This window comes from Dinoponera quadriceps, unplaced genomic scaffold (genome assembly GCF_001313825.1).
Source record: "Dinoponera quadriceps isolate SergipeBrazil2010 unplaced genomic scaffold, ASM131382v1 scaffold3, whole genome shotgun sequence".
Lineage (NCBI taxonomy): Eukaryota > Metazoa > Arthropoda > Insecta > Hymenoptera > Formicidae > Dinoponera > Dinoponera quadriceps.
Window position 1 is genome coordinate 418,106 of NW_014554293.1, and position 12,557 is coordinate 430,662.

At 37.8% G+C, this 12,557-nt stretch overlaps 1 protein-coding gene across 1 annotated transcript; it reads right to left on the reverse strand.

Moving 5' to 3' along the window:
• Positions 1-586: 586 nt before the first annotated feature.
• LOC106742707 (MFS-type transporter SLC18B1-like) lies at positions 587-12,436 on the reverse strand. Its single transcript, XM_014615906.1, has 8 exons — positions 11,940-12,436; positions 7,057-7,152; positions 5,117-5,407; positions 4,799-4,919; positions 4,479-4,702; positions 4,139-4,314; positions 3,176-3,344; positions 587-2,808 (listed from the first exon to the last, which is right to left on the reverse strand). The coding sequence occupies exons 1-8, from the start codon at positions 12,048-12,050 to the stop codon at positions 2,506-2,508; spliced, it is 1,491 nt and encodes a 496-aa protein (XP_014471392.1). The 5' UTR covers positions 12,051-12,436; the 3' UTR covers positions 587-2,505.
• Positions 12,437-12,557: the final 121 nt, after the last annotated feature.

The window sequence follows — 12,557 nt, forward strand, 5'->3', positions numbered from 1 at the left end:
TTTAGCAGCAGATTAGTACACTGATCGAAACAATTCAAGACGGTTAAAAAACATTTTTTTCACTAATCTCTCCATCGTAGTTATTTCATTATTTATATCTATTTCTATACATTTTTTAATTTTTCGTACTTAAGATTATATAAAAGTCGTATTGTGATAAAATAATAATAGGTCATTAGATTGTTCTTAATTTCAGCTAGATAGAAGTAGTTCCGCGATGATAGAAGTAGTTCTAATTAAAAACGTATTAATGACTTTGAAATCTCGAAAAATATGACTTTGAGGAAAATATTTTTTTCCTTTGCCCCTTCCAAACGAATAACGTTTTATCTGATATATTTTCTTACCATTAAGAACAAGATATTTAAGGTGCTCAAGTTAGGTGGAACGGCCTGAATATCTATCATTAGGCTAAGTATTATATCTGATCACAAACTATTCGTTTGTCACCATCACATATAAACGTTGGCTTCAACACGAGTATATCCCTGTCGCGCGATACAAGTTTAGTAAATTATACTATTAACATGACATGTTATTCGACAAAAACGTATCCCATGTGTGGGAATTCAATCGATAGCTCTGCTTTAAATAAGAACATCTTTATTGCTATTCAATATTGCAGAAACAAACACAACGCGCGAGTAACAATTAGCGAGCGACAAAATGGCAACAACAGTGACTAAAAACGTATGTACAGTTTCGTTTGGGTCGTTTTTGACGTTCTCTCCCGATTTCCCCTTCCACGCAATACAGTGGGAATGATTAGCAACAATCATCAGACTCGCGAGAATCATTTGCACAATTTGTGTCGCTTGATATCGCTTTATAGCGTGTCATTACAACACCCACAAAGTTTGCCGTTCTTTCCGCCTCGAATCTAGAATTACGCAATTACGCCGTTGCGCAAATGCGGGCCTCCATTAATTAACTATCAGCCGGCCGCGTTTTCCCGCACTTTCTCGGTACCCACTTTGAATCCGCGACAAAGCATATGGTATTGATCGTGCCTTATTAAATACCTAGTATCGGGGCAAGATAGTTATGCTATTTCCTGCACCGTTACGGAATCAACGATCTTCGTCGATTTCGCGCGAGTTGCTCGAGAGACGCGAACGCTAAGAACGTCGAGGTTGTTCCCCGATTGTTGTTGGACGTATCGGTTCTCGGTCAATCGGCAATCTACGTGTGAAGTACGAGCGAAGAGTAAAAGTTCGAAGAAAAGTGTGTCAATATTAAACCCGACAGCGTTACAGTCACCGGTTACAAACGCGTGCAGCATGTAACACTTGCGGCCTTCGCAAGCGATACAATTCTATTTCCTCTCGAGGGCACCGCTACTGTCGTAGTAATAACGGTCCAGTCAGTTGGATGGAAATTGCGAGTCGAACGCTTAAGCAAAGAAGAAAACGGGCGCAGGGACGAGTTTGCTGAGTAAATCGCGATAATCACCGATCGCCGATAATACACTCGGTGAATACTGCTTGTGGCGCGTTTTACGTATCGACGCGGCATTCATTTTGCTCGCCGCTTCCTCTTTAGCGTTCCACCGAGATGTCGGTTCGAGTCTCAGCAGAATGGCCGGCCTGTCAGTTCAGGACGACGTTTTAGGCCGTTGCCCTAAGTAACGCACAATGACTGTCTCGTGCCTAGTCTTAAATTTAAAAAAATCATCCCGTTTGCTACCAATGACAAACCTTTGCGCAATAAAAAGAAAAGTGATATATAATAATTTTGGCATAGATTTAGAATATGGGTAAGATTTAGAATAGAACATCGTTTGAAAATTACAAGTCAGCCATTCTGTCAAGGTCCTGACTTAGTTCGAGATTATTCTGTGTCTGAAGTTCATTCTAATGATTTTAAGTTAAAAAGCCGTTCTGTTTGTGTGATTAATGACAAACCACTGTATAATTAAACGAAAATATAAGAAAATGATAATTTAGGTAGATCGAATATGCACGAGTCAGTCATTCTGCCGAGGCCCTGATTTCCGACTCTCTTAAGTGCGTGATTGCGTTCGCATGCGATTTCGCAAGTTCCAAATTTCGACTCGTTGACAGCAAGTGTTGCGCGCGCGCGCAACTGATTCTACCTTAGATCTATTTGCTATTAAAAATCTCACGTTGCAAATATGGGACCAGTTACATGTTACACACATGTCTGTACACACATCAATTCTAACTATTAATTCTAGTCTACAATTGGTCGATTATTCGACTCGTCGTTCACTAAAGTACCCGAATAGCAGTCCAGTAATTTTCGGCGACCGTTAAAGAAACCGTCCGAGAAAGAGCAGTCTCTTTTCCCTCCTCTCTCTCTTGCGCGCGAGAATCGAAACCATGTGTGGACAGTAGTTGTCATTATTGGCGAGGGATCGGTGAGAACGGAAGAAGTCGAAGTCCTGTGTGCGGACTTCGCACGAGATCCTCGGTTCCGTTTTCTTGTCGGATTGGCGTTTGTTACGATGTACGGGTGTATGAAGGCCTGATCGGTCCGGCGTCATCACGTTGTCATCTCCAAATATCGTTTGGCCTCTATGGATCCGTAGCTGTGCGAATAACGGCCACTGTATGATGCCCTAGACCACGCTCCGGCCCTGTTCGAATAGCTGTTGCACGCGAACAGGGAATTCATGCCGCCGGGTCTGTCGATCGGCACACCTTGGCCCCGTCCGCCATGACGCGAACTACCGCTCCTCGAGCGGCCACTGTCAGTCAATGGTGTCCTGGGATCCTCATCAGCGCCGACCTCGGTGTACGGCTTGGGCTTGCGGGAGCAGCTCAGATACAGCCCAGCTATCACGGCCTGCGGATCGCGCGATTAATTATTAACTCGTTGCCGTTATACACTTCAAGGGTTTCAATTATCTTAAAACACGACCGTTCAGGGTCGATTTATCAGAAAAGTCCGCTACTTTTTAGGTAAACCTATGTCGTTTACACAAGCACAAACCTTTGTTATCTAAGCTTGGTCTATTAACTTTAAAAGACAGGAGAATTCGAATGGTTTTATCCTTGTTTAAAATTCTGAGAGGTTAACGTTCACGCAACAACACGTCGCAATAATTCTGAACTCTCAATTTTACATTGAAAATATGCGGAAGGTGAGACGATCACGACGAAAAAATATGGTGTCCAAAGGGACACGCGATTTCAACGTGAACGAAACGTACCACTAGCATGTGAAGCAATATAATGAACATAGTGCCGTTTCTGAAGCCAATATTGTCCAGCAGAATTCCAGCGACGCTTGGACCGATGAAGGCTCCCAAGGCAAAAGTACTTGTCCACAATCCACTGACCAGACCATAAGTTTCGATATTGTTCGGGAAACCATATGATCTTGAGATATGAACGAAATTAGTAGAAAAAATATTTTCTATAAATATTTAATAAGATAAATGTCCCAATTAGTGACAATCTCATCCGTTTCTCTCAATAAATCAAATAACATAACTCCATATTTATCCTAAAAAATGTGTTTTTACTCTACTTATATTTTATATATTATCTGTTATAACAAGTATCAAATGAAATTAAAAGCCATAATGAATGCTGGAATATCATAATTATAAAAGTACTGCTAAGGGTGGCAGTTCGAACAGTTATTCGCCGACATCTTAGAAATTGGCAGCCAATATGAAGCATTTTTTTGCCACTTCTTTATAGCTATTTTTAACCTCAAGCGATTGAAATCGTACTGTCAAAGTCGTGGAAAGAGTAAGGAATATTTTTTAAGCAAAACAAGTAACAGTATTAAAATATTTATTCGTCTCTATCACTGACTACTTAAATAAATATAATATAAAATGATATAAACATTTCTATTTTTAAGGAAAAAAATGTGAATTATAAATCTTATTCCATAATAATAATTAATTAAAATTTTATCATAACTTTAACAAATTTCAATTAGAATCTTAAATGTTCAAACTTTTCGAACAAAATAAATTCTATTTACTTAACACGTGTATTATTAATTTATTAATTTATTTTTACGATGAGTTTATTTTGTCATTAATTGGAATATATTCACCTCATACAAAATACGTTTTAAAAATATACATCTTCTTTCTAAGAAATTGTGCAGAGATTGAAATTGTTGCATACTAAAGCCACTCTCTTATGCGACTTACACAGATGTCCTCAGGGCATCGGTGAAGCTGGCAACCAGTTGCGCTGCCATGCCTAAACCGTGTATCACAAGCCCGCAAATACTTATCCAGATTATAGTAGGTAATGGAATGAATGGTGCCGGGCCGATCAAAGAGAAACCGATCATCACCAGGATGCACCCAGCGACGGTTGCCACCTGAAGGACACCATATCTCTTTTATATCGACGTTCACGCAGGACGCGCTTGAAATCTCAATTAATTAAATCAATTGATTAAATCGAGACCACGGACAAGCGAGCTAAACATTCGCATTCGGTATAGTTTGGAATGTGTGACGTAATTCATTTTTACGAAATTACCTTAGGATGTGAATACTTGTCGCAAAGCCAACCCCACACTGGCGCGGCTAACGCGTACGTGCCGCCGTTAATGACGAACATCAACCCCAGCACAACTGGGCTCAAGTTGAATTGTCTCAAGTGCGGCTCTAAGGTCGCTTGTAGGAATCCGATGCTCACGCTCGTCGCGATTATTGACATGGATGCAATCAACACACCGGGGATTTTGAGAAGTTTTCCTACTCCTGCAAACCGTAATCGAACATAATGTCGTGACGCGATTAGAAAATGCAGTTTGTACTCGTGACCGTTTAAACATTAAAAACATTCGAATCGCGTACCTCCGGAGCTGTGGGCATCTTGTTCGCGGTCGTTATGAACTGGTAGAACGAATGCGGTCATGACAGCTGCCAGGAACAACGCCGATCCGAGTACCACGAACGGAGTCGTGTATCCACCGACCTAACGCATCCGTGTTTCAACAGGCGAAAGTAAATTTCTCTTCAGTTAATTGTTTTCAGTTATCTCAATCAAATGTTAAAGCACTTAAAAAGCCAAACCAATGCGATGACAAATATGGTTTCTTTCCGAGTCTTCCCCGAATCTAGTCTCTATTCAGTTACACAAACTTTTTTTTCCGTATATACAATGAGTAATACCTGATAGAGTGCACCACCCACGGTAGGACCTACGATAAGTCCCAAACCGAAGAAAGTTTCCAAGCTGGCGAATGTCGTAGCGACATTGTCAGGAAATTCCATAGCGATAATGGCGAAGCTAGCCGTCAAGAATGCGCCGTTTCCCATCGCCTCTACGATCCTTATTACGAAAGACAGAATTATGAAGGGATAGTGGCCGTTGACTTTATCTAATAGGCCGAAAAATATGGCGCATGTTGCCGTGGTCAAGATACCGCCGTTGAATAATATCTTCGGGCCGATTCGATTGAGCTGCGAACAATGCGATACATGCGATTTGTTATTAATTGAATTTTGCCGCAATAAATTTTAATTTCCGCTTACGAAAAGTACAAGGAACGATTTGGAGGAATATCCAAAGAATTTGAAGATCTTCAAGTTTTCTGACTTTTTTTCAAATTACTCTGTAGGTACAGAAAAAAAAGATTTCTTTTTCTTGGATTTAATAAAATTTCTTTAATTGAAACAAATTTGTTTTTCCACATAGTGAAAGATTTTCTGTTAAATTTAATACATTTTGTACGCGGTTCATTTTCCCAAACGATCCACATCAATTTTTGTATTAATTTAACACAACGTGAATATGTGGAAAAGTAACATAAATATTACATCAAAAATTAACACAAAATTACTATTCATATATATATATTTTTTTTTCGCGTTTTTAGATATGGAATATAAACAATTTTGTACGTAGCATATATGATATGTGATTTTCAATTTTGTAGATAAAATTTACGCGTAGCTTTTTTTGGATCGAAACGGTGATATATGCATTTTGTAGGATGCTCTAACCAATAATTTTTGCTGAATATTCTTAGGCATACTATCTTTATTTACGCAAAAGTATGATTGAGTTTTATCGAGATTCATAATAATCAGTGAGCCTGAAGAACGGCAGACATTGGCGTTTCATGCATTCCGTTCGATCGTCACGTAGGCTCACTCGCGGCTCGGAGCTCGTACACTTAAATATATGTAAAAATATATTTATCGTTATTTTCTCGCATATATTTTCTATAGAATTTTATTTTCGTGACGATAGCCATAATATTCGCGATATTTCTCTGCTCAAGATTGAATATTCATCTTTCCAGAGTTAGATAAGTTAATTTTCATTTAATTTTTTATTTATTTATTTTATATAAATATAAATAATTTTTTTTATTTTATATTGTATAAGATTTATAAGAAGCCCGCAGTATGATTTTAACATTGATGAATTATTTGAATTTACATAAAATAAGTTAATAAAGTTAATGCATTAAAAATTAACGAAGTTTAATTAAGAGTCATTAACTTTTTATCTTAACTTTTAATTGCGTAACCCACACAGATAGTCAAACCTGCTCAAATAGATTTCGAGCAGAATTTGCTACAAATTTTTTAATAGCAGAAATGCAACAAATCTAATACATGATCTGTTCTATCTGATTCCCAGTTGCCCCTGTTGCCAAGAAATGCGACAGAGCCTGCTGACAGGCAATCTGAGCATATTGGTGGCAGGAATCGAGCAGATCTTGCTACGCGCAATTTGACAGGCTCTGCGCAGTTTCTGCTGCCAATCTGTTCGGGTTGTCTGTCAGCAGGCTTCGTCGCCAAAGTACGAGCTGAATGCGGAAACAGATGATTACGATTTTGGCGTGACGTTCTAATCAAATTTGTTGCCAATCTGTGCGCAGTCTACGACCAATTTGCTTATTGAATAGTTATCACCCAACTCTGTTCATCAGGCGAAAGGGTTAACAAACGCTTACGATGATACACCAAAGATATTCGCGAGAAAGACAATTCACAATTTACGGACACAATTTTGTTTTAACATAATTGAATGAATTTCGTTTTGATAATACTTGACGCGCTTTCATTGTCCTTCATCGTGTGCGTTACATGTCACCTACCTGTTGTCCGTAGAGTGGGCTGATGATGAAGACCACCAACTCGAAGATTCCGAAGACTAGGCCATATTCTGACGGTGACGCGCCTTTCTTCTCCGCCTGCGGAAAAAGAGAAAAATCGTTCGTGGAAAACATAATGTGCGTGTCAATTCGCCGACGAAGCGGCGGCAGTAAGTCGCTTGAAATTGCTGACAATCCGTAGGCGCGCCGTGCTACGCAGCAACTCGGTCCATTATCTCGTCGCATTGCAATTAATACTCGTCGAGATAATATCCCGATAAACTTTGGACGTACGCGAGATTACAGGCCGAATTATTGAACGTCGTCGCTACATCGCATTCGGTCACGTCGTGAATAGATAGAAAATAATCATCGAGGCGCGAAGAGTGATAGGGAAAACTATGATACTGCTTTTCACCTCCAAGCGTTTCGGAGAGTGGAAAATTCAGCCTTGAAAATTAATTCAGTCGGTAATTATGGGTAATTTAGAACGGAACATTTGACCTCAGTGTTATGGTAATTAAAATAGCTTGAAAAAGCATCATTAAAAAAATAATACTTCGAGCAATTAATTAAAAAAAATATAATAAATATTTTATTTGAAATATTATTTGATGTCGTATCATATTATTTTTAATTATTTTTAACATTATTCTATACTATTATTTAATATAATGTTATATTATTATAAATATAACATTTAAATAATAGTTAATTAATTTTTGTCGTTTATTATTTTCTTCGTTCTCCGGGTAATAATAAAGTGAAGCTGGCGCTACACTTTATCTTTGCGAATCCGTACGAGAACTTTGAACTTGACTCTCTTGAGTTTGACTCTTGACTTTGACTTTCCTGAACTTGAATTTCATTCTGAAACATTAAACGTACGCATTTTCTTGGTATGATAATCGTACGAGCTACGTGAAAATTACGGTGCGAGTACATGAGCACTCTTGTTTCGTGAAACATTACGAAAGTCTCGAGAAGCGCGGAGGAATGCGCGAAGTTCATTCAATCTCTGATGGATGAACGTACGTGTTGCGGCGGAAATAAATTACGACTTGCGACTTGATATCTTGATTATGAAGAACCTCAGCGCTATTTATATTTTTTAAATTGTATATTAAATTTTCATCTTCATTTTTCTCGATACATATCTTATGTGGTTTGGATCTTTTTTGCATATCTACGGCGAAATTGTGCCGGTAGAAATTTCATGCACTTTTTAAACAGTTATTGGACAATTATGTTCACTTCTGCCAGTAACTGAGGAGCAAAACTATTTGGGATCCCAATTAAGATGTAACTCATTTCTTGCAGTTACTGCGCACAAAAAAGGCGCGAATCTGAACTTACTTATTAAACGGAAACAGAACGATAAATGGACAAAATCTACCGATTGATAAGCAAGCTTGCAAGTTGCTTATGAAATGGGCAGTTTTGCCCCAAAAGTACTCCTGAATAATACTCTATCAAGTTCTTATCCGTTTCTTACGCAGTACTGTCACAATTGATGAAAATGTATTAATGTTAGACAGTAACCGGGTGTCTAAGGATACTGTATACATTTGTATCACGATGTGGAAGCTAAGGTCGCGCGCGAAGAATCGATTCTAAATATCACGAATATCACAGTAGCGTTATTATTCATACGATGCTGAATGAGACAGAGAGCATCGCGTCTTCGTTCTGTTAAAACGACTCCGGTCGATTTTATCAGCGAGGGTTATTAATAATCGGGCACGCGTTAACGGCCTCCTCTATGCGTATTGTGAGGCGACGTTGAAGTTGGCGAATGAATGGCAGCCAGATAAAATCCCCATCAAAATAATAGGCATCGGAGATACGTTAGTAGTACCCGATGGTGTCAGTGCGAACTGACAAATATACACGTGGCTGACAGATTAATTTTATAGCTGCGTTGGTCGACAAGCAAGAAAGAATCGGACGGATAAGTGGCGCTTATCGCTTTGTTGAACATGTCGCCGCGCGGGACGCGAGTCGAAAGGCTGTTAATTGTTTATTCGACTCGCAGCTAGTGACATTAAACCGTTGAAGATAACTTGCCAATTTTACGGTGAATGTGTATATTTTTCTCCTCCCTTTTCTTCGAGCATGCGCGATGCTTCGCGTTACCTGGCAATTTTTTTACATTTAAAACTTAAAATCGATGCCGCTTACGTCTCACATGGAACATTAAACGTCATTTCAGGAAATTTTCAACAGGAAACGGAACTCATATGAATCCGTATAGGATATTAAAAATCTATATGAAAATTCACATGGTGCGTGAAAATCTATATAGGAATCCACGTGAATTGTTACCTAGAACCTGGGTTTTTGGCGCAAATCCCCGGGTGCAACCGGGGATTCCATATGGATTTCCTATATGGATTCCCATCTGGTTCTTTTTCATTAGTGTTATCAATATAATTCGACAATTGTTCTCGATCAGCAACGAAGATTCTGTTCACGGGTTCTCGGCGAATGTTGAAGCAACGAATCTCCCTCTCACCCGTATCGTCTCGCAGCGATTACTACGTAATGAATTGCGCGCGTGACACAACAGTAATCCGTTTTACATGTATCTACAAGAGTTTCATCATGCGTGGCACTTTTTTCTTTTTGATACCGCGGACTGAATAATATCGCGTCGATTTTGCGCGATGAACCACGAAAAGGTCCGCCATTCATGTTGTCTCGTTTACACACAGAAAAATATATATCTGTTCAAATAAGTATTATTTGTTTCAAGTATTTCACAAGCTTATATGTCCGTAAATATATCATAAGTTTAGTCAAAAGTATCGAATTTGTTCAAAATATATTCTGAATTCTAGTAAATTTAGTACAATTAAGAATATTAAATCCAAAGAAATTTCGATTTGTTTATTCAAATTCAAACCGAATTTAACTTCTTCCGATAAAGTTTACAATACTCAATCAAATTTATGTTATAAATTAATTATATCTTTTTTATTTATGTTGTATTTTAGTTATATCATTTAAATTAAATCGTAAAAAGGACAAATAAGAATTTTGTTGATTCTATACGGTTGTTTTAGCGCTATAAAACTAAAGTAAGCAATATTCAACATCGATAAATATATCATTGGAAAAGTTATTCAGTTCAGACGTTTCGGTCCTCAGAGAGCTGGAGCCTTATCAGTGGGCACAAATAATCTTACACAATGTCAGAAAGTCAATCGCAAGCAACATCTATTATTATGTTACCAATGCCAGAACACAAGTTAACTGTTCGGACGCAAATCGCTAATCTAGCAACATATCCAAGCAAAGTTCAAATAAACAGGTGAATATTATAGATGGAAATATAAGTAACGTCTGGACTGAATAAACTTTCAAATAATATATTTATCGATTTGAAAATTGCTGTTTAATTTTATAACCGTATCTAGAATCTTATTTGCCCTTTTTATGAATAAATTGCATAGACCCCTTGTTTTAATGAACAGTTCGTGGAGCAGATAGGTTTTATATGTTGCAATATATCATCGAATACCACTGTATGAGTAGTGTGTGTTGAGACATATCTAGAAAATTATATTTAGATATAAAATAAGAGTAATATAATATCTACGTCCGGATGATTATAGGTATCACTTCATAGGTATACGGTTCACTTAATATCTAATCTAAGGAAATAATCAATCGTTTATCTAACATTTAAGACAAAATGTATTTAAAACAAAATTCTGTATGTAATAAGATACTTATTATCAAGAATTGGAAATCCATAATGTCGAAATCCAGTTACCATAATATACGAAGCACACTCGGAATCATGTATGTCAGACGTATTATGGGCCATGACTAGAGTTGTTATATTTTTAAATTCGGACATCTTGAATGATGAAGAACAATGTAATATTAATGTTTCATCCGTTTCAATTAAGTTATCATAAACTTTTTTCATTGTTGTATTATTTTGTTCTCTATCAAATAAAGAGACCAAATTTTCTTGTATNAGACCAAATTTTCTTGTATATTTAATTTTATGTAATTAAAAGCAAATTACCAAAATATTTTATACGACAATTCGTGAATTGCATTTTCTACATATACGTATTCTTAACTTTTAATTTATTAAATTGAATACTTTCATTTTCTCAAGGATGCAAATAATTTTAATATTTGTTATTAACATAAAAATATGTTAAAAGGAAAGAAAGGAAATACGAAATTGGTACGATTTCTAAGCATCATTGAAGTATATTTTTCTACATTCTTTTTTTTCTTAAACAATTTAAGTACATTAATAGCACATTGTTGCATTCCTGTTTTACAAAAATAAAGAAAATAAAGAAAAATAAAAACAAAAATTTGTCGTTGTTTAGATAAGGTTAACATATCTAGATAATGTAAACATATATTGACATATCTGAGGCTAATCTTGTATCTAAAATATAAACAATTTGTAGCTAAAATTTGTATGCTTGAAAATAAAAATACACTCAACAAATGTCGGTTGTTATGTATTTACATATTAGCGTCGTTGCTTAATAACGGGATACTAAACAAATGATTCCGTAAGTAATCGGTAGGATATGTTATAACGGAGATATTAAGGGTCGCCGTAATATCTACAAGGGCTATGATACTATCCTCCTCTATCTATATTTGTGTATGTATCTAAAGAAAATATAAGTTTACTTTCTGATTTATCTGTTTATCCAGGTAAGTAGTTATAATTGTATCTAATCTGATTTAAACATGAGAACAGTTTATATCTTTCCCAGCTCCACTGGTCGCGAGTACACGCGGAGAATTCGTTTCGAAAGTATACAAATTCATGAAACCGAGTGTACAATAGTAGTTTCGAATTGTATACCTCACTCTGAAGAAGTAAGCTAACTAGTCCTTACCTCCTGAGGATAGAACGGCGCTTGCAGCGACACGCAGATGGCGTTCATGAAGTCGGCGATGCTGATGACGATGAGGGTGAGCCATTGTCTCCTGGTGAATTTAATGACCATTCTGTCGGGTCCGTTTCGTGCGTTCTCACACTTCCCCGCGCTCGCGCGGATGCGATTGTCGCGAGACGCGGACGAGATCGCACCGTCTCGAAACGAGACTTTTTATTCGACTGGCGGAGCGGATCGACGATCGAGGAATCGAGGAGTTTTCCTACGACATCGAGCGCGATTCGACTGACTTGCTGACTGACTGGCCGACTGATGAAGTGATCATTCGGGGTGAATAATACGCACGATTCTACACCGCACACACTTTCGTTAGGTCGCGTATCGCCTTGTCTCGCCTTGTCGCTTTTCGTGACGCTTTAGTTTCGAGCGTTCCCGTCCGCTCTGTGCGTGTATTGCGCGTGGCGGAAGGTCGTTGCACACTACGCGACGCCGATCACATTTAAGGTTGAAAGAGCCGAGAAAAGAGGGTCGGAGGTCGACAGATATGTCCTACCACACTTCTAATTCATTATCAGCCGTCGCTGACCCCCCCCCCCCCCCCTCCCGACAACTCGGTCT